General features: G+C 29.1%; 1 protein-coding gene across 2 annotated transcripts in view; it reads right to left on the bottom strand.

The window, feature by feature from the left end:
- Positions 1–23,747, bottom strand: part of LOC144854296 (uncharacterized) — a 180,476-nt gene that overhangs the window by 5,075 nt on the left and 151,654 nt on the right. For both annotated transcript variants that reach the window (XM_078712233.1, XM_078712234.1), the window contains 2 exons: positions 6,864–7,028; positions 6,351–6,515 (listed from right to left, as the gene is read on the bottom strand). In XM_078712233.1, the coding sequence (XP_078568359.1) occupies positions 6,351–6,515; positions 6,864–7,028 (330 nt within the window). The remainder of the gene's footprint in view (positions 1–6,350; positions 6,516–6,863; positions 7,029–23,747) is intronic.

Below are 23,747 nucleotides of genomic sequence, written 5' to 3'. Positions count from 1 at the left end.
TCACTGTGTTATAACAAAATGATTCGTAGGAGCAAGAACGAGAAAGTGGAGAGGCAACAATAGTATAAATATATTAAGAATTGACTCTTTTGTCATTGATTGAATATTGTAGATACAAACCAATACAATCCAGTTTATCCAATTAATGAATTGAATTATTCTAATACTTAAACAAAGCAAAAATGAGATGATAGTATATTTTATGTTTAAAAATGATTTAATTGATTGATCTTCAATTTTCTAATCTGAGTATGTTGTCCAATACAGTATCATTTTATAACCTTTACACAAAGTTTAGGTCATGTTTTATGATACATCCATATTGCAGACTGATTTCAATAACTTTTTTAGGTCAAAGTTGATAATGACAGCAATACACTTAACTACTAAACTTGTAGAGATAATTTAAACATCATTTTATAATGGAAGTCAAAGACATGACTTGAACCAGCATGTCACCACTATGTAGCTGTGCTGGTAGGGGGAGCCACTTACTATGAGTAACTTTCAGATTAATTTTCTCTAATCTAACCTTAATGTAACAATCTTTTAATCAATCTGTCATCTTTTTGTTGACATTCATACAATGCTTTTGTGTTACACTTCATACAAGTTGCTTACATACTAACTGTTATACAACTTTTTCTTTTCCAAAATTAGCCTTCTCCTCCTCTTCTTTAGGACACCTCTATTAGGGGACAAATTCCTGTAACATGAACGAAAGGGGGACGCTTTCATGTGTTTCTTAATACAGGGGATATACTGTTTAAGTGTTGCCACCTATGCTGGTTCTATATACTGTAGGATGTACATGACTATAAAGCACACTTAACAATATTAATATCATAATGATTATTTTACTAATCTATTTTAGTGATTACAGTAACAATAATCTAACCATCTTCCACGACGTAAGTACCGCATAAGCAGGGTCACAGCATTTTAAGTTCATGGAATAAGGTGACACGGTTTTCAACACCATTTTAAAAAGTTCATTTGACTAGGTCATACGATCACTAGGAGATTGCTTTTATGATTAAAACTATAAAGGTAATCAAAGATTAATAAATTATTCCTGTCATATACAACCGACAACTTTCCACATCATTTAAACTGCCGGCAGCGTAACATTTTACTTCAGATAAAAATAGATAAAATTGTGAAATATAGAACATTATCTTTCCCAACATTTATTGTAACTGTATAAAAAAAAATTTTATTAATTAAAACAATCAATTAATTTTTATTTTATATAATAAAAAGTGTAATATATAAACAAATTGTGAAAACTAATAAGAAATTTAAAAAGAAATTTTGTAGTTTTTATATATCATATTATTCTGGTCACTAAATAATTATTGTAAATATATATTGTGGTAACTGAATATTATGGTAATTTAATAAATATTATTATGTTATAATAAAGGCTGTTGCAGATTTCATATTTTTAGACATAGCATCTATACGTTGACTCTGTGTTTTTAATCAATTGATTGTTAGCAAGCAAGTTCCAATTAATTAACAATTACAGACAATTGATGTTTTATTGATTACTTATTTGTATCATCAATTTTGTTCTCATCAATTAATATATATCAATTCCAACCAATCAATCAATTAGTAATTAATATCCCCCTACAGAAAGTTTCTTTTCTATTGATTATTTAATGTTATCACCAATCGAGTTCGAAATCAATCAATATAGATCAATCAACCAATAATCAATATCTATATTTAATGTTATCACCAATCGAGTTCCAAATCAATCAATATAGATCAATCAACCAATAATCAATATCTATCAGCATAACATTTTTATTGATTATTCAATTGAATCATTAATCACATTTCAATTAATTAATATATCAGTAATCAATATCCATCTGCTGTCTACGTTGTATTGATTATTTAATTGTATTGGTTTGTAGAAGTAGGACTTTAACTTTCAGTAAGTTATATCATATTAACAAGTTTAGATTTATCAAGTAAAATGACAAACAAAAAATGTTTCTAAATCCTAATACTTCAAACACAAATTAAATCGCCAAAGAAGATTAATTCAGAATTTTTCAAAGCATTATATTATCAGATAAAACGTCATATACAATGAAGATATAACGTAGATGAATAACCTCTGGGTGGCGGATGGAATCGTGACAAACTCATTATAAGGAGATGCTTAGTATGGGTCAGGGAAAAGTGTGTTAATACTCTACCAAACACATTATAGACAACGAAGCTCTCACCTCGCTGCAAATGGTCATTGAATAGGCTTAGAATAATAATAAAGCTGTTTATGACTTATATGTAAGGGGAGAACTTTGTGCATGTATGGGTGGCTGGTTTTGAATTAAAAGTAGAACATCTGATAAAGACATTCTCTTTTAATCTATAAAGTTATATAGCGTATATTACAGACAAATACATTGCCAGGCCATCGTGTCAAAAGTCTTGTGGTCAGAAAAAAAAAGGTATTTGTAATATAGATTATTAAAAAAATCGCTTTTAAAAGTTTAAATATTGTTCTAGTGGAGTGCATTTTTTTCAACCTTAGACGTGGGTCTTGTAAATATCATTTTATTTTAAAATATAACAAAATAATTAATTGTTAATAATATATATGCATTGTTCTTTAACTCAAATTTAAATGATGGAGATGTGCACTTAAAACTGAGGACAAAATAGTGGTTTTCCACATATTTACTTAAGCTCTGTCTATACTATCAAACTTTATGTGACAAAAAATGTGATGTGCCCATATATGGACATGATGATGTCATGTCACTACCATATTTGGGCATATCACTACCATATTTCGGAACATCACACTTGTTTGATAGTGTAGACAGAGCTTTAGAGAATGTTTTGGAAATACTTTGAATGGGTTTATACTATGGTCAGTAGAGCAGGATTACTCTTACTTAGCTAGTTAACAGCGTTGTGATTTAAATTTTAATTTACAGACAGATGAAATCTATATATATTATTATATATCTATGGTCAAACAATGCAAACATAATTAATATTTAATATAATATACAATGCTAACAGAATGATTACTAAAAATACTGAAGTGTATACATTCATCATAATTATATTATATGAAAATAACTCAGGTGAAACATTAGTAATTCAGAAATGCAAATGAGGTATATTAGAATAAATGATAAAAAAACAGAAATAAAGACAACAGACAAATATTTTCAATGCAGGTTTTAGATTTTAATTAGTAATGAAGCAGATGTGTAAACAAATCATTAATATAAACAGAAAATGAATGAATATAATATAATATATTATGTGTTAGAATCAGTGGCAAATCCATATGACGTTTGGCCTATTTATTATAATATTCACACCTAAAAATTGAGTTGGGACATTATTATTCAGGCACCTTTATTAAGGGGACACGTAATTGTGAAAGGGGCATTATATGTTGAAACCTCTATTAAGGGGACACCTAAATAGGGGCATTACATGTTTTAACATTAAAGCCAACCACTATTAAGGGGACAGCAATGGGGGAACACTTTTTTTGGGTCGTATACTGTAGTATTAAGGTTGATTAACATGAATAGAATTTCAATCGATAGTGCTTTAAATAACCTCTAAATCCTTACTCCATAGGGTGTAGTCTGACTCAAAATACCAGGAGGACCAAGATGGTTATTATTCATAATTATTATTATTATTTACAAAATGGAAAAAATAATTTTTTTAAATGTATAGTATCAATATTGTTAGATAAACTTTTATTTATTAAGTTATAAACTAAAACCAGAAAGATATGTACTTTTTGATTATTTTCTCAAAATTTCAGAAGATAATTACTTTTATTTACTTGAAATACTTAATCACATTTATAAACGATTTCATTTATGTACACAAGAATTCTTAATAACTTCATGCTACTTAACTAATTAATTAATTAATTAATGTATGATAATTTTAAATTAGTTTAATGAAACAATTAATTATAGCATAAATTATTAATTAATTGAAAGTCCTTTTTTATTTTCCTGTTTAAAAAAGAGGAAGCATATTAAAATATATAATTCATCTTAAAAATTATAATATATAATTTGAATACTTTCAGCTATATTAAAAAAAAATAGAATGAAAAAGAACTTTTTATTTTGAATAAATAGTAGTAATATAATACTAATGTGACATTTATCGTGAAATTTACAGACTTGACCTGTAGGTTACACCGCATGTTAGTGATATCGCATGGGATATGAAAATACCCACCGTGCGAACTTTTTAAGTGCCGTGTTCGGAAATGGTATAGCCCAGAATTGCTATCTTTAATTGGCTGAATGCCTAAATCATCGCTAGATTACTCAGACATTTAACAAAACTCGCAACGTACATGTTTCTACTTAATTTGTACGTCGGCTTGACCAGTATTGTTACAAAAAACATAAGTTGAAACCAATTTGTTTACAATAAATTTTTTAATAAATCTAACCTTGGGACGGATTATAATAATTTAGACGATATTTCATAAAAAAGTTATAGACGTGACCATAAACAATTTTTTTAGGATACTAAAATATTAAGCTCGTTAAAGTTTAACGAGGTAAAGAAGTCGTCAAGAATATGTGAATTATTAAAAATTTGTAAGGCCAAAATTCATGGTCATAATAGTCTGCCTAGATTTTAACGTTAATGGTAAGATTTTTATATGACTTATTAATTTTATTATCGTAATAATTACCAACAAACTTGCATTAATATCAGATAATTTTGACAGAAAACTGAGAAAAGGTTTGACGTTTTTTGTCGAAAAAAGAGGTGATAATTTAAATCAATGTCAACAATATCTTCCTTATAATATTCAGAAAAGATACCTTTCTAGTACTACAATTTTGATAACCCCAATGTATAACAAACAAAATCTCACTTTTATCATATAGATACAATTAAAATTGTCACATTGTTCATTTTTTTTTATAATTCTTGTGTTGACATTTATCAATAAGAAGTTTAGAAAATATTGACATTTCGGCCAAAACATAGCAAACAAGATTATATTCTTGCTCTGTCTCCACTATCAAACTTTATGTGACAAACAAATGAGATGTACCCATATATGGACATGATGATGTCATATCACTACTATATTTGGGCACATAAATTTTTTTTGTCAAACTCGTTTGCTAGTGAGACAGAGCTTGAAGCAATAAATCGCATCAAATAAAAGAATACCACTATAAATTCTATATCAGTATAATTCAAAAAAAGCTTAAGTAATTTAGCTTCTGAATGTCACCTCAATATGTACCTACAGGCTTTACTTGCCCTCAAAATGTAAACTTCTTTATCCACTTTAATTGCGTCATATTTTTATTTCTAGGTTATAGATACAAATTTAGACTTAAAAATAAACTGTTGATTTTAAATGTTCTTTATGAAAGGTTTGCAGTCAATAAAGAAGATTAGGTTTTACAGAATATCAAAAAAATAATTTGTGTACACATTATACATTACAGTATTTTAAGTGCATATTCAAATTAGTATGCAAATTACTAAAGTGAATAGGTAAATTGAATATATTTAATATGCAAATTGATATGCAACTTATCTAATGATTCAAAACAATGATTTTAAAGTAAATTAGTGTACAGGCGATTTGAATATATTTAATATTCAAATTATCATGCAAATAATTTAATGATTCAAAGTCTTTTAATTAATTATAATACAACATATTGAGTAAATTTGAAATGTTTCTTTCAAAGAATTTACTGTTAATGTTACCTAACAAGCAATTTTTATCAATAATGAACAAAAATCAAAATATTAGAAATATTTGAAAAGGTAAAATAAAATTTTATCTTTAATAGTGTATTTATATTATTAAATAAAAACACTTTATTCAGACGAATATTAATATGGTTGAATTATATCTCGGCAAATCTAATAAAAGTTTTAACTTAATGATTAATAATTAAAATGATAATCGTGTTACATAATGAACAAAAAGAAATGTTTCGTATTAGTGGTGGTGGTACTGACTCAGTTATAATCCCACCTCAGTAAAGCTCTATCCACACTATCAAACTTTATGTGAAAAAAAATGTGATGTGCCTATATATGGACATAAGCATACCACTACCATATTTGGCCACATCACATTTTTTTGTCAAACTAGTTTGATAGTGTAAACAGGGCTTACTGTATGGGTTTATATTTGAGTCAATAGAGTAATACAACGTAACTTTTAGTTTGAAAAATGAAACTTGTTAATAAAGAAAATGGAAGATCACGTCAAACATGTGAGTCATTGTTAGAAGTTGTCATGGTGAATAAGTATGGACAGCAATCAGTGACATATCAACAATCACCTGGTATTCCTGTGACTGCAATAGCGTGCCATGAACCACAGGCTAATAGTCTCAAACGTTTTTCAGCAATGTCGATTCTCCTAGGCTGGTAAAAGCAAGTCTCGGAATCATCACTCAATGGGATAACTTGACTGTTTTTTCCCCACATGTACAATTGACCACCATCTGAAATAAAACACCCAAATAAAATATGGCCAAATAAAAATAAATCTTAAGATTCAAGTCCGGGATTGAATGTTTTTGGATGACTTTTCTCTCAATTATTGTGATTATTTATAATTAATTTGATTACCATATTTATTAAATAAAATAAAATAAAAGAAAAGACGTGATAGTTTAAAAAATCGTTTTTATTGGTTAGTCGGCATTTACACATTAAATGACCATAACAAAAATAGCAAATTTGATGGGAGGCCTAAAGTATTGTCTTACAGTGCACATATTTCTTCAATAGATAAAACAAAAAAAATAGATCTATCGTATCCAATCAATAATATTTAATTTACTACTTACCAGTGAGGGCAGCAGAATATTGTTCCCCGCATCGAATTAGTGATATACGTAATCCATCAAATAAATCCGGATGAATTAGACGCGGATTTTGTAAATAATGTATATCCCTTCCATGACCTAGCTGGCCACTCATGCCACCCCCGAAAGAGTATACAGATCCAGAACCTGTAACATGAACAAATTAATAATTTAATGAAAATACAAATAGAAACTATAGTTAAAGATATATCGTCCCCTCAAAAAAATTTTTTTTTTTCCAATTTTTTTTATATGCCATTTTAATGTAGCATAATAGTTATTCACTTTGACCAAAAACTGGATCTAAAAAAAAATTATTTACCTGAAAAAAATGTAATTTAAAGCATTTTTCATGTTTTTGGGGGACAATACATCTTGTAAATATGCAACGTAGTTGCCTCATATTGGTAACTTTTGACTATTTTTCACATTTAGATTACTTGCACGTGTAGTTTTACCCTTCTTTTATCAAGATTTGATACTGGCATTCAGTGAGCAGGCAGTGGTTGGAAAACCATGGCATTTGGTTAATTTAACACTGAGAGAATGTAAACAGCATTCGGGTTGTAATTTTTGGTCAATTTTTTGGACCACTCGGTTAATTTCATCAAATTATCCAGTGTGAGCAAGGTTTTAATGAATGAATATACTTCAATATATGAAATAAAAGTCCCAACACTATTGACAAATAACAAAACAGGCCTATATCCTCTTTACAAGTTTTCTAACGAAACATATTGGGTTAATATTTCAAGACTGTTCACATAAACAATATCAAAAATGATTAAAAAAAAGATAAAATTAAAAATAACAATGATAATAGTACATTTGAGGTCATTTACGAGAAATAGTGCAAACGCTCATCAAAGCTAAAATAATGGCAAAATCAATTTTTACTAAAAAACAACATATAACAGTGTTACAATACAATATTAAACGAGATCACCTGTTATGATTAATAACCATATTAATTCAATAGAAGTTTAAAAAAATAAATTAAAAAGAAATTCAGGACTCACTTAAAAGTTCAATGATCTGACCTACTTACAGTATTATTTTTTTATGTAAATTATAATGCTATCAAAATTTTACCAAATATCATTTCTGTTACCAGCAGAAAAAAAGGGCATTAAAGAGAAATATACTACTGATTAATTTTATATGAAGTTTATGATAGTTAAAGTTGTATGTGGAGAGGAGACAGGCGAGGTAGAATTTTGGGAAAAATTATCCCGGTAAAAAAGATGAATCAAGTTAGGAAAAAATTCTAAAAATATTATTTTTTACTCATTAAATGTATCATATATTATTATTATATTCTCAGGGGAATGGGTCCAACATTTAGAGGAAATTATGGGATGATAATACTTGGATTTCATTGAAAATGGATTTACAAAAGTTGTGTGTGAATATAGCCTAAGGGGTTTTATTTTATACTTGAAACATTATATCATATTATTAAATGTATTATATTTTAAAAGAATTCTTCTATGTTGATGTGTTGGTTTTAGTTTATAACAACAAAACTTTGTTGGCGTAAGTAAAATGGCAACTAGGGGAAATATAGCTACTCAAATAGATTAAGAAAATCTACTGAAGAGTGACTCGTTGACAAAATGACATGGTTTTCTACACTTAACGTTCGTAGCCTCACACTTCTTGTTATTAATAACGCTAATCTTGTGTTCGAGCAGCACCCCAAAAGCCCTCGATAAATCCTTCTACAGATCTATTTACTTGCTTGTTTTCGTCGTTTCCTCATGATTACGCCACTCAAATAGGATTCATTGCGTGAAGGAGGCTATATTGCACATGGTGAAGGAGAACATCTCAACTTTGTCCGTAAACGTGAAAGGTGGGGACTTAAAGGGACATTAAAACTGAGCTCAAAGGATTAATACATTGTTTATGAAAGTTCATCAAAGAACCACACAGTTAACATAGGCCATAGAAGAAGTCGGGGGACTGGGAATATTCGACGATGAATTTCGCTATTAAATTTATGTTCTTAATTATTTTTAGTTTAGTTATGTTTGTTATTTTGTAAATTATTTTGATACTGATTTTGAATTTTGTGTTATTTTTGTTTACATCCTCATACAAGAACACATACTGTTTATCAAGCTTTCATTACAAAATAAAATATCGATCTAAAAAACGACGACGACAAAATTATTGTAAAAACTGAAAATTTAAAGATTCCTCCTCTTTAATACTTCAATGAAGTTGTTGATCAATGGTTGATCAATAATGTTTAAAGTGAGAATTGGCCAGCATCTCATGTTTTACCATTATAATAGAGAAGAATAGTTTAGCATGAGGGACAAATGAGAGAAGTTCTCTTTAGTCTATAAGATTTACGGTAAATTAAAGGTAATTGTAAATAGTTAAATTAATAAAATTTCAAAGTTAAATGATGATCCTTTAATAGTAACTTTGAAGCATCAAGCAAGTATAAATCAATTGATTATTAATCCAGAGGTATGTCCTAACGTCAACTTGTAATTAAATTTATCTATGAAAGTTATATATCTGCTAAAAGCATGTGAAGGAAAAATATGCGCTAGTTACTGAATTTGATTATTTTAATAACATTTTGATCAGAAAATTGAAAAGCTGAATATTGCCTACTGGAAATGTCACTTTAGGTCTTCTTTATTTGAATTTTATTTTTCATTCAGACAGTAGATATAATTTTAAAAATAATCTTATTCTTTGCAACATCAGCAGTTCTTTTTACGATTCTGCTCTTTTTAACATTAATACGATTACTCTGTACTTCACATTTCATTGCATATCATATGAAACGTAATGAAAATGCCTGAAGTAGGTATGGCGACACGTATGTACGACTGTTTGTAAAGATGATCAAGACTGTTCTTTCTAAAAGTATTCGCAATAACAGTTATTAAAAAGATTGTAAACAACCAAATACAAATCATATAAGTATACTTTTTATTCATGTTTAATTTCTTTATATATTATCTTGTCTTTGTCAAGTCATGCCATGTCAAGTGATATAATATACTACAGTGAGATATAGAATTTTTAATATTTAAACTACATACATACTATATATACAGTAGTATAATAATATAAAGTTGGATTAGAATCAAATTTGTAACAAAAGTTTAATTCAAAAGTTAACTATATTTAAAACCGAACATGACCTTTCTGTCATACAATTTTCATATTTTTGTATATCATATTTCAAATTCAATTTCTATAGAAGTGTCAAAGGTGTTTTAAAGAACTAGAAGATGCACATGTATTCTATATTTTAATCATAGAAAGAATGTATAAAACAGGTTATGCATTTTATAGCAACACTGTGCAACCTAGGTACATTTGATAGTGACATCATCTAGTGCCTGTTTATGGTAGTGATATGCCCAAATATGGTAGTGATATGCCCAAATATGGTAGTGATATGCCCAAATATGGTAGTTTTTGTCAAACTAGTTTGATTGTGTAGACAGAGCTTAAGGTTTGTTGTTGGAAGCACAAATTTATAAATAAAAAAAATATTTTTCATGTATTTTAAAGTTATCCAAAATTCAATGTGCTCAAAAAGTGATCAAGCGTTCAAGATAAAAAGTTAGTTGATTCAAGGTCAACACCGATCTCACCATTATTTACCATTGTATCTAAAAACTATTTGGAATTTACCATTTATATATTTTGCATTACATTCCAACATAAAAAATATTTTAAGTTTAATTTAATGTTAAAACATCAGCATTAAATGATGTGCATTCATCTCTACATCAATAAAAATGGCATACATTAAAGTTGAACTTTACTTACATATCACTTAAAGATTCAATGATCATGTTGATAAATTGTTAAGTGTGTGAACTACGCATAAAAGTAATTGCTAATGAAATAGATACAAAAAAAATACCCTACAGTTGAATTATAAAATAATATCTTTCTTTAGATTCCTATGTAGAAATCTATAAAACATGCACACAAATTACAAATTAACCGATGATTTAACCTCAGAACGGTTAAACAAGAGGAGAAAAAAAAACTTCTGGTCAACGCTTTGGAGTTCACTGACCTCGATATATATCACAAACCTATCGTAATTCCTCAGCTAAATCACTATTTGATGTAAAAACAATTTCAGAGAGATTACGGAGGATGGTTAAAGATTTGATACGCTAAGTCCAAACCCGACCAGTGTTGATCATCTACAAATAAAATCCTTAAGAGTCTTATGAGCATTTGATGTGTTTGAGTTGTTCTAGGCAAGTAGGCCAAACAAACAAATACTTGTTAGCACATTTCATATCTAATTTCAATTTTGTTGGAATTGATTTCCATTTTATAAATGAGGTATTGTGATTGAATGCTTTTCATTTACATAAATTACAAATTTTTTTTGTTTAAACAAAGCTACAGTTCAACTACATTTTCTTTGTTATTTACATTTCCTTTTAATAGCAAAATACATTGTTTTCATAACTTTTCAATATATTAAACTATACTAGATGTGATCTGCGCAAATCCAAAGTCAAAACATATGCGTGGAAATTGCATGTATATGCTATGAAGTTTATGTGTATGGTGATGACTTTGGCAATATGTCATAATATATAACATTATATAGCATAGGTGGTCATTAGGTGGTCATTAGGTGGTTCGGCAAACAATATAATACAAGTAATTATCTAAATATTTAATTTCTGGCTATCAACCAAGCAGAGACTGAAAGGGCTCGACAATTAACATTCTACATAGTCTCCATCTTAATTGAGGGTTTTTACAATTATAATTATAAACAAAATACAATAATATATATAATTTCTTTCCAATCTATAACAAATATTGTCATTAGTCTACTCCTCAAGTTGTTATGGCAACCACTAGACTTTGATGATACAGTAGCACCTGTTGGTAATGTTGGACACATAACATCAACAATTGACCTGGAAATGTCACCTGTATTACTTTGATTTATAATACCAGTTATTGGCTATTATGAAATGAACAAATATTCTTTTTTTTTCTTTTCAATATCTTGTATATTTTAGATGTCCAGAAGTTTGTCTTTAGAACACTTCTATTCAGGTGACATCCCTATGGACACTTTGAGCATACTCTTAAATGGGGTTCTACTAAACGAAAAAAATCCTCAAGTGACTCAGTATGTGTCATTATAAAAATACTTTTCAAACTATTTAAAAATATAATTCCCAACTTATAAGACCCCTTTAAATTCTAATGGGTAGCCAGTGGCTATAACAACATTTAATATATTTTTGTCATTTATTAGTAATAGTTTAAAAAACATTCAAATGTGTAACACTGTACAAACTGGACAGAACTAACCAGTCCAAGATACAGACAGACACAAACGTTTGTTAAAACAACATTTTAAACTGAAAGTCTAAATTTTTTTTAGAATAATAAGCTATATATTTATGAATCTTTTCTGTCTAGTCTTTACAATTTACTTTTGTTGCGTTTATTATATTAGTGAATCCATCATAATAAAAAAAATCATTTTTACTGCGCAGTCCATTGTGAATTTTGGCGTTTGTAATCATGGCCTTGGCTTGACTGAGTATCTCACATTTCTTTGTTTGAAGTATCATACATTCATTTAAAACCATTATAATTATGAAGTATCATTATTTTATGAATCTGATATGGTCAAGCATGCATTAAAATGTAAACTATCCTGCTGACCAATATCGATATGCAAATTCTAAATCATTTTTATAATATTTTCATATCAGATTTGATCAAATTTCAATCCAATTTAGACGCTGATGAGCATCAATATAATAATATAAACAATTAACTAGTTTTGGACAATGAGACTTTTGAAAAGTTTAACAATTTTTTTGTATTTAATAATCTTGGTGAATGGTTCAAACAAGTTAAAAAACAATTTTTGTCTCTTTTGTGGAAAGAGAACTTTTCAACCCCCTCCCCACCCAATTCGGGGTGCAGGCTTAAAATCATGACAATGCATTGCAGATGTGGGTGAGTCTACTCTCCGTAAACAGATTAACACACAATTATCAAAGTAACATATCTTAAGCTCTGTCTAAACTATCAAACTAGTTTGACAAAAAAAGTGTGATGTGCCCAAATATGGTAGTGATATGCCCAAATATGGTACTGATATGACATCATCTAGTCCATATATGGGCACATCACATTTTGTTGTCAACAAAGACTTGTATTTCATTTGCCTTAGTATTTCAAGTGAATCTAATGACATTCACAACTTGGGACCCACTAAATTTAATGATGTTGATTCCTAAAGGTGACTAGCAGTAAAATTTTACGACTTTTCAACTTAGTCACCTTATGACATTTACACATACTGTACTGCCAAAACATTGACTATAACACAACAAATAACTTTTATATATTATATAATAACATTAACAATAATAATCCAACATTGTAGAATAAAGAAAATCTTTTCACGACCATATAAATACACTTTAATGTATTATATAGTGTATTCAGATAATTCAGGTGAATGGATACAATGTGAACAGTGATTGGTACAATTCAACAAATTAATATTTAAATAAAATTGTCAGATGGCAGTAGTATTAAAGAGTAGGGTATTTGCACAAGACCACAAGTATATTGATCATGATCAGCATAGCGGCATGTTCACACAAACATCATGAGTATATTGATCAAGATAAATTCAATCAATTGTTCACATGAAATGTCATGATCAACACTTTCTCAAGTTCACACTAAAGAGCATTGATTGATCATGATCAGCATCACACAAAACATCACAAGTATATTGATCAAGATAAACACAGTCACATGTTCATATGATGTGTCATGAGTACATTGATCATGATCAATACTGGTTCAAGTATGGTCTGGTTCACATGAATATGGATAATGAATAACACACAGCGTTGATCATAGTTAACTCTGAATGTGAACGTAGTTAATGACAAATTACATCGTACATTATCTCATTATTTAATGACAACAAACATATGCTTTAGTTACTATTATTAGCACCTTTATAACCTGCAGTCATACCAAATGCTTCAAATTCTACACTTGTCATAAAGAACCCTTATTTTTAAACTTTACATGGTAATCTAAATATTTTTTATTTGAAAAATCTACTTAAAGTTAAATGTTTAAGTGAACCAATCCACCTCATTATCACAACATGGTTCAAAGTGGCTAGACAGCATGCACAAAGAAGAGGAAAAAGAGGAGAAGAGGTGAGAAGAAGAAATAGAGATAGTGAAAAGGTGAGAAGAGATAGAAAAGAGGAAAAGAGGGAAAAGAAGAGAAGAGGAAGGAAGGAAGGAAGGAAGGAGAGAGAAGAGGAAGAAAAAGGGAGAGAAAAAGGAGGTGAGAAAAGAGAAGAAAAGGAGAGAAGAGAAGAAAAGAAGAGGAAGGAAGAGAAGTGGAAGGAGAAAGAAGGGAAGGGGAAAAGCAGAGAAGAGGAAGAGAAAGAAGAAGAGAAAGGAAAGAGAAGAAAAGGGAAAAAGGAGAGAAGAAAAATGATTGAGAAAAGGAAGGAGATAGAAGAAGAAGAGAAGATTAAAGGAAGGAGATAAAAGAGAATGGAAAAGAAGAGGAAAAGTAGAGAGGAAAAGTAGATAAAGAGGAAAGGGAAGAAAGAAGAAGGGGAAAGAAGAAGAAAGAAGAGGAAGGAGAGAGAAGAGAATGTTAAGTTAACAATTCTAAATTATGCTCTCTATGTTTTTTCATTACAAAAAATGCCACTATTAAATATATTACTAAATATATTGTATTGAATAGAATACAATTACAGTAAATCCTTATATTCTGTCATCTTATATAATATTCCGATCAAAAAAAAAACCCGACAGAAAGTCATCAGTTATTTTTTTCTAAATAAAAAATAGGCGACTTATTGATAGTTTATACATCAAAGCTTTGGCTTAGCTTTGTGAAAGACCTCAAAGCAATTACCATTAGATAGGAAGATAACCTCTACAGGGACTCCAACAAGTTTCCATGAGCTTAGCGGCAATGTGTTAACGACACTCCCCCAATATTACCCGGACTTGATATAGGATTTGTCTCATTTCCAAATGACTTGCTTTTGATCTCGTTAATTATCCGCGCGTGTCATCTGATGGCTAACTCTCCGAGAATAATTTTTCTGTTTTAGTATGAATTTCCGAAATGATATTGAAGGTGAAAAGGGTACGGCATTAAAATTTATCAAGCATACTTTTGAAAACAGAATTATATTTGAATGATATAATATACAGAAAAAAATTCTTTAAATAAAAAACATTTAATAAATTTATTATGAAACAATTTTATTATTAAATACTGCACTTATAGAATGTAATTAATGTAACTGTATACATGAAAGTATTTAAAAAATATATATTTAAAGATATACAAGTTACACAAATATTAAATAATAAAAACATTATTGTCTGGATATTAAGTATAGCATACTGTGACGAGGAGAAGTAGAACTGGACAAGTAAAAGTACTTTTAGTCACATGACCAATGCTTGTACTTTTTGGCTGCAAGAAGCCAAATAACTAGGTCACATTGGTGACCTTTTGTATGTTTATTTATTTTGTAGTTCAAGTGAACTAATCAATACTACGAGACTGTAGTAGACTACATTGTATTTATTATACCAATCAGTTTTCTTAAGCAATATTGATGGTTACCTAATGATGTAGAATATAATGAAAGGTCATTATGTTAGTTTGGCAAGTGGTCAATAATATGATATTAGCTGGTATTACAATGAAAAGAACCTTGTATCTCAACTTTAATCTTTTCTGGAATCACATGCATGATGTACTGCACACATTATTTTAGTTCTTTATCAATTTTATGTGGACCTCTGTTGCATATATATTTCATGGATAAATAAACTGTAAAAAATGGTATTACACTTTCAAGTTGTACTTGACATTAATTTGATAAACCGCTTCATTTTGTAAATATTTGTGTAAAATATTTCAAATAAATATTCATTTTCACAGCTGTGTGTATCCTTTTGTTTTTCTGTGAATCGCTGACCAAAATAAATTTCCAATCTGAGAAATTGTAACCACCTTTTTAAAAAGAAACACCAATTACTTGTCTAATCAATATGCAATGTGTATAACCATCTTGATATGCTAGACTAATTAATTGATTTAATGATTGAATTTGGTAATTAAAGCGATAAAAAAATAAACACAATTGAGATATTGTCAATATAGGTTAATGATGAGAAGTGTGTTGTCTGCAAAATAGAAGAAAATAAAAATACTTTGAGAGGTTATAGTACTTCTGACAAGATGACTATCATAAATATATAATTTATATGTGTGGCAATTTTGAAAAAAAAAATTGATTAAATTTTATTTAATTAAATACAGTACTGTACAGTTATGATTCGTCAAAAGAATAAAATATCAAACATTATAGGAATGGTAGTGTGATGTTAAAAAGCTGATGTAAACTTTACAACATTCGGTAAACATGAATAAATATTAAAAAACAAAATTGTCTCATTTTGGTTGAATGAAGCATTGGGTTAACAATGTACGCAGATATATATATTATGTTTTTTTCACACAAAACAAATTGTAAACTGGTTTATTAATAAATACAAAATGATTTATTTGGGGTAGTGAATGGGGGGGGGGGGGGGGGGAAACGAGAGAGATTCTCTGAACTTCAGCCAACCAGCTAAATTGAACACAAAATGAGGTAATAAATAATTGTTATTTTGATGCTAAATATAAAAATACTTTTATTTGAAAGTAGGTTTATGCTTGCAGGCCAAACGAAATGACTACGTTGTAAAATTGTTTCCTTCTATATTTCTTATTTGAAAATTAGTCCCAAATAGTATTTTATAATATACCAAGATTTTATGGCTCAGTTAATAGCGTTTACCCTCTTTGTAATCTACTAAATGAGATCAAATGCATAGAATAGAAATTATTTGAAGCTTCAGGATAAAAAAAAACCAATGTGTCCTCAATTTCAAGCACAACAATTTTATTCCAACAATACAATTTCAATTTTATTTCATCAGAATTTTGCCTCAGGCTTGCAATTTAAAATTACAAATGAAAATGTTAACCCAGCGTGACCCCCTTTTTGATATAAGGCCAGACAGTCAAACATGTCAAGGCCGTGACCCACTTCGTGGGGATGTCATTAGTTCTTGTACTCTTTGACTTATTAAAAGAATCCATTGTTACGAGAACTGCTATAGAAAATTAATGACAATTCTCCAGACATTTTATAAATAGGAAATGCTATTTATAGGTATTGATTTTATGATAAAATAAGGTAAAGTGGATAAAAACGAACAGTAGGTTTTATTGGTTTCTATACTTTATGTTAAAATTTTAATAAGCTTCTAATAGCCCTACGTGTGGATAGTCAATTTCTTTTCTTTTTGAAAATTAAGGTAGGTACGATCTGGAAAAGCAGTTTATAGATGGCGCACACTACAGTTTCGTTTTCAATCACGAATCATTCACAAACCTAGAACATTGTACTACTTCTCAAAATGTTTACCAAAAGCTTATGCAATAGCACAAATAATTTTGGGAAAGATGGAATGTTTTCATGAGGCAAAGCAGAATAAAAATATGAAAATATAAAAAAAAGAAACATCGAATGTTGTTGAATGCCTAGCACGTTGTAATTGCACTGTTAAACAAGAATAAAACGCATATAACAAAATTTTACTTGCATATACCAAAATTTCACTTGCATATACACCAACATTTCAAAGAGTTAAATGGAGTATTTAAGAATCCACTCAGGTGTGTGGGAGTTGGAGAAAATAATCCAATGCACACGATACCAAACTATTAATCAAATGGCAAGGATACTTACAATCAGGGAAGGTACTGTAAGTAAGATTACTATAGAATGTACCTTTTGCAGCAACAAACTGTGTTCCATTTAGGTTTAAGAATAAAAACTGGACATGGTATATAGGAAATCAAAAAAACTGTCATTTCCATTGTGGAGTTTGTAAGCCCTTGGGGCATAAAGTATTGAGCATTATAATATAACATGATTGGAAGCAATCATAGTTGTATAATAAAACATTATTATATTGTTTATCAGATCTGAGGTCACTAAAAGTAGGTTAATAATATGTAGTGAATTTTGCCTGGAACCATACCTTTGGTACCAGTTAGACTCGAGATCCGAGCACAATAAGCAACAACAAAAAATCGGATCTGATTCAGAAAAATAAGACACAATGAACACACTATTTCCCCTAGAATTGTTAATAAAAGAGCATTTAAAGTAAAGATTTACTTTATTGAAGAATTGATAGAATGAATAGTTCTTTTTTTCCAAAAGTTAATTGAATTTCTCTAAATCTCTAAACAACACAAAACAAACATTTTGCCATCTCTACTCCTCAAATTTTATTCTGCTACAAAACATTTATGGACAGACAGACAAACAGACAGAGCAGCCTTTAGGAAAACAACATTTCTAATATTAAAGCACAACATACAACTGGAAATATCAAATTGATTGTGACATTTGTAATAATAATTGAAAGGGTAGATGTTATGTATATCTCTTGCTAATGTTTTGCTAATTATAAGTTCTCACTTCTACATCACGACCTTGGCCGATAGCATATATCACCATTCAAAACCAAAAGTTGCAACATCTTCTAAACCAAATATGACAACACTGCACAAAAAATATGAAATATGGTCATATGTTTGCTATACAGTGAAAACCTCTTAAACTAACAATTAGTGGGAAAATAATGGAAGAGTCAATCCCTATTGAGGGGATACTTTGTTGGGTCTCAAAGGGTCTGTTTCTGCTGAAAAAATCAAAATAATCGATTTTTTCCAGTCACCGCAAACCACAAAAATAATCGCGTTGCAATTGAAAATTGCTACGACTTTAATCGGTTATTCAGGTAATCGGTTTTTAAAATCACGTCATCATTCCCCCCACAGCGCATTCAAGTTATGAAAGGCCGATGAGAGTTGGTTTGTTTACATCCTATCGCTGCGTTAAACTCTCACATGTAGGATTAAAAATTACTCTTACGTAAAGCTATATTATTTGTAAAACATCTAGGCCTACTACCGTACCACATACAACAGAATAATGATGTTATATTAATAAAGACACGTCGGCGAGAAAAGTTCGTTTCGCCGTTCGTTGGTTCTACCTTCGGCCTGCTAGGCCTACTATAGGCTATATATTTCTACCGAAACAGACAACAGGCCTACAAAAGGACATGTAAAACATCGTTAGCCTGGACTGGTGGGATGTAAGGGTGTACTTGTAACACAAAATCCTGGAGTCTCTCGGTATAATTCTCCCCCACAAAATAATAAAAATCAAATGTTTAACATTTGATTGTTATTCGGTCTACATCGCGATCGTTGTTTTGCTGATCGTCGTCGTCGATATCGCGCAAATAAACAGCATGCTTTGTGACGTGAATGAGTTTGCCATACTCTAGAGGTCAAAGTGGGGTCAATAATCGCTATTTGTGTTGCAGCTCAAAACTGCTCCGCAATAATCGGTTAAAACAAGAAATAATCGATTAAAACACGCAATGGATTGAGTGTTTTTAATCGGTTATTTTTAATCGGTTATTTTATTTTGTGCCGTTTCTGCTGCCCAAAAATAATCGATTAAAAAAATTAACGGTTAATAATCGATTATTTCTGCTCAGCAGAAACAGGCCCAAAGATGGTTCTACGGTTTTATTGCATCAACAAGTTCTGGTTTCTTTCTTCCATAATATCAATACTGCGTACCTTACCACTTTTGTTCTTATTTATCCTAATGTTTATAAACCTCATAATCTTTTGTCCTTTTTTTGAGATTTTAAAATTTAAGTCAAATTTAATTATGATTTTTTTATGATTTATCTTTAAAAAAAAAACGAGTCAATATTATCATATACAAATTGTATGCATCAGGTTTATTCAATCATATTTTTATAAACATTGTAATCTATTAGGTTTCCATTGATGAATAAATATGGATATACACTCCCAAGGTCAGCTTTCTTTCAACACAGTCTATTGAAAGATCTTGGAAAAGACACGTTTTACTAAATCTAAATTTCTTTCAAATAAAGTTATGTTACTGTTCGTAATTCAGTAGAATTTATCCTTTAAAACACCCCTATATTTATATATATTTTAACACTACGACAAACCCATATTTAGGGCACTTTCGCAAGAAACAAGCAAGGGTTAACAGTAAACCTATTCAGTTGACATACTTTGTTCTAAAGATGTCCTCTTAATATTGATCAAATAACAAAAAATAACAAAAATATTGATTAACGATTAATTATGCAAACTATTACAATATGAATAGAATGGAAATGTTTGAATGACCTTACAACTATTTATAGTTTGTTAGACTATTCATAAAAATTCATCAACCTGAGGGTAATAGAAATTACTTCAATAAAAAATATATATGCATCTTAATATTTTAAGTTTTTAAATTTAAACTTTGACCCTAATTTCAGTAAAATATATAAAATAGTATTAAGGCATGTAAAAATAGTAAAATATATAGTACAGTAGTAGTAAAATCTACACTATTTAAAGTTTTTTATGCATTTATTGAGGTGAAAGAGTAAATGAAATAAACTAGCCTCAAGTTCAATCTCGATTTAAATACAAATAAGAATAGTATAACTATAGACCTACTATTATGTATAAATAAAAAAATAAATGATAGAGGTTTTACTGCATTTTATATATTTCATCAAACCAACTTTTTTTACTGAGAAAATTAGAATACAATGGAATGCATGAGTTACCATATGTTAGTATACACATGAATGAATGATATTGTCTGTCTGTCTGTCCAAAGGAGGGGTATTATTTTATTGTAATAATGTAATAAAAGAAATTTTGTTATTCATTATAAGCAAAGGAATATGCAAAGAAGCCTTTCTCCTAACAACTCATATTTTATTTTGTCTCAACTTTTCATTCAGGCTAAAATGATGAAGTCTTAAATGCGGCGCAAATCGAGACAGTTGAACATAATACAATCAAAACATCAATTTATTATTTTACAGCCAAGACTTCCCCCATATTGCAAACATAACACCTGCACTAATGTCGCTATGTCTGCTCTATTGTTACAAGGAAAAACATCATCTTTTCTCAGCTAGTCAAATATATCAACATCTATGCTATTTATTTCTAGAAAAATGAGGAAAAATATCTAAAATTTAAATAATGTCAACGTTTTATCTGGTTCTCTGCAAAAATAATTTTAATTGTTATTGCAAAATAATTAAGTTATTGTCTTTAAATAGCACAAAATCTACAGTGTAGTAAACTGTATCCTTTTTTTTAACTAGAAGCATTTAATTGCATTAGTGATTTTTCAAAATTTCATTTTATTAACGTTATTCTTTTCTTCTTGTATGATGAATACATTCTTAAAATCTTGAATTCTGAAAGGTGTTTCATGAAAAAATACATGGAAAAATTACCTTTATCAAAAATGACCCACATCAATAGCAATAAATACAAAACAATATGATTAATTAAAGTCACACATTATATAACATAATAATGTTGTTTACATCTACAAAATCTACACAAAAATACAGTATTTACAGGTTTACTTGCAAGGTTGAAATATGTAGGGCTGTTGATTTAACGAAAAATAGATAGATAGATAAATTGTATTGTGTGATACAATATGACGTAAACATTTGCACAATTAGTATAATTAGGGTATTGGAGATTAATTTGTTTTCATTAATCTTAATCCCACGTATTCATTTTGGACGAACATTATTATTGCAGAAATATCAATGTTTATTGTTGCATCTGATTAGTTTCTAGATAGAAATTTGATATAAATTTATCCTCACATAACATTATTAATTGTTAAACATTTCTCCCTAAAAGTAAGATTTCATTTATTCCCGAACACAACCCCGTCTCTATGTTGTCCTCCAACCATGGAGGTATAAAATGTTATACCTCCATGCTCCAACTAAGAACAATATAGGTGTATATTATATTTAATATGAATATCTTTTAGGGAATTTTCTATCTTATTTCTTGTGATTGTTCTACTTGTTTCTGGCCAAGGGGGTATATAAATTTGTACATTAAATAACAACCTAAGTTTAAAGTGTAAGCAACAAAGTATGTAAAGTGACAGGTAACATGTACATGAATTGATCCAAAGTGTCACAAAGTCAGCCTGTGAGAAACAGCTCAGTACCCTGATGAAGTGATACTCTGCCCCAGGGTTGTGTAAGGTGTGATAGGCCTACAAAGAGTTTACAGGTACCTCAAGCCTGGGACACAGGTGAACATGCTACGATATGGACAGGTGAGATAGCAAGTGTAAGATTCACACAGCCTTCTTGTGCAACGAGACACCTATGGGGTGCTTTGCAGTACCCCTAGGGGTGAAACTAAACACATCATGTCTCAGTTGGCTACAGGTCTTTTTTAAACATAACTCTTAATAAGCGCCCACTTTCCTAGTTTATGCTGTTTACACACACCAGGTTTTATCTGTTAACAATTTGTAACAACTTGTTATACACTTTGTATATTCCGTCTTGTCTATCTATCAAATATTGACATATAATAACAGAGATCTAATATTGAATTTTTATTGATTTGTTTTAGGTAATTAATTTACTGTGATTCAATTTCATATATCTGTCAGGATTCAAGTAAATAATATGATTTGATGAAATAAACATTCAAGATTATTTAATAAATACACTAAATAATAAATTATGAAATATGAATAATGTAACTAATACTATATACTTTTTTTACATACTGATTGTAGACATGATCTACAGAAAAAATTGCATTATAATAAAATTAAAATAGTTAGTTATTTAAAAAAAGATCCTTGAATAAAAATTATTTGAAAAACAATTTTTGTTCAAGGCCATTTTAATGTCACATAACAATTAAAAAGAGTTAATACAAATTTAATTTACTTAAAGAAAGTGGAATTGTATTGATAAGTTTGTACATTTTGTTTTTAAAAAGATTTTTTTTGCTTAAATTTAATTTTATTACCCTCTCCTTCTTTAAGAGAGTTTTACTAATTATTTTCTTTTCATTTCACACCACATCTACATACAGAAGTTTTGGAGAGAGATTTCCAGACATTTCTTATCATTGATTATTTGTCTGATAAACATAGTTTTAACGCCAAATGTAGATCCATCAAAAATCTTTACTTGCACCAAAAAAATAAATTATGATAACATCATAAAATTACTACCAAGGGCAAAGTAAACATATAAAACTTATTATATAATCATTAAACTAATTACTATTGAAAGTAGTACATCGTAACAAACTATAATATTTCAACAGTTAAAACGAGAGGATATGTAAAAAGCTGAAAGTGTATGAGAAATTAATAGGGTCATGAAAGATGCCTATTAGTGAGGTTATAACCCTGGAATCGTTTTAGCCAGACCAAAGATTTTATAGCAACACTTAATGTTGACCTATTCAACCCATTCTGTATATAAACTTAACATAACCAATTATTTGTTAATGTCCTTAAATACAATAAAATTGTAATAAGTTTATTTTGTGTTGAAAATCATTACCCACAATGTAGTTGATATCATTACCCACAATGCAGTTGACATAATTACTCACAATAAAGTTTGATACATTACCCACAATGCAGTTGACATAATTACCCACAATAAAGTTGATACATTACCCATAATGAAGTTTAACTGTGTAAAAAATAATTACAGATGAAAATTAAAAAGCGAATTTTAGTGTTGAAGCAACCGTTAATTGTTTTAATTGGTTAATTAAAGTTGATTTAACAGGAATAGGAATCAATTAAATAAAGAATGA

This window comes from Antedon bifida, chromosome 10, assembly GCF_963402885.1.
Source record: "Antedon bifida chromosome 10, ecAntBifi1.1, whole genome shotgun sequence".
In the NCBI taxonomy this organism is placed as follows: Eukaryota; Metazoa; Echinodermata; class Crinoidea; order Comatulida; family Antedonidae; genus Antedon; species Antedon bifida.
Note: the sequence above shows the minus strand (reverse complement) of the source record. Positions and strands in the feature narration are given on the sequence as shown.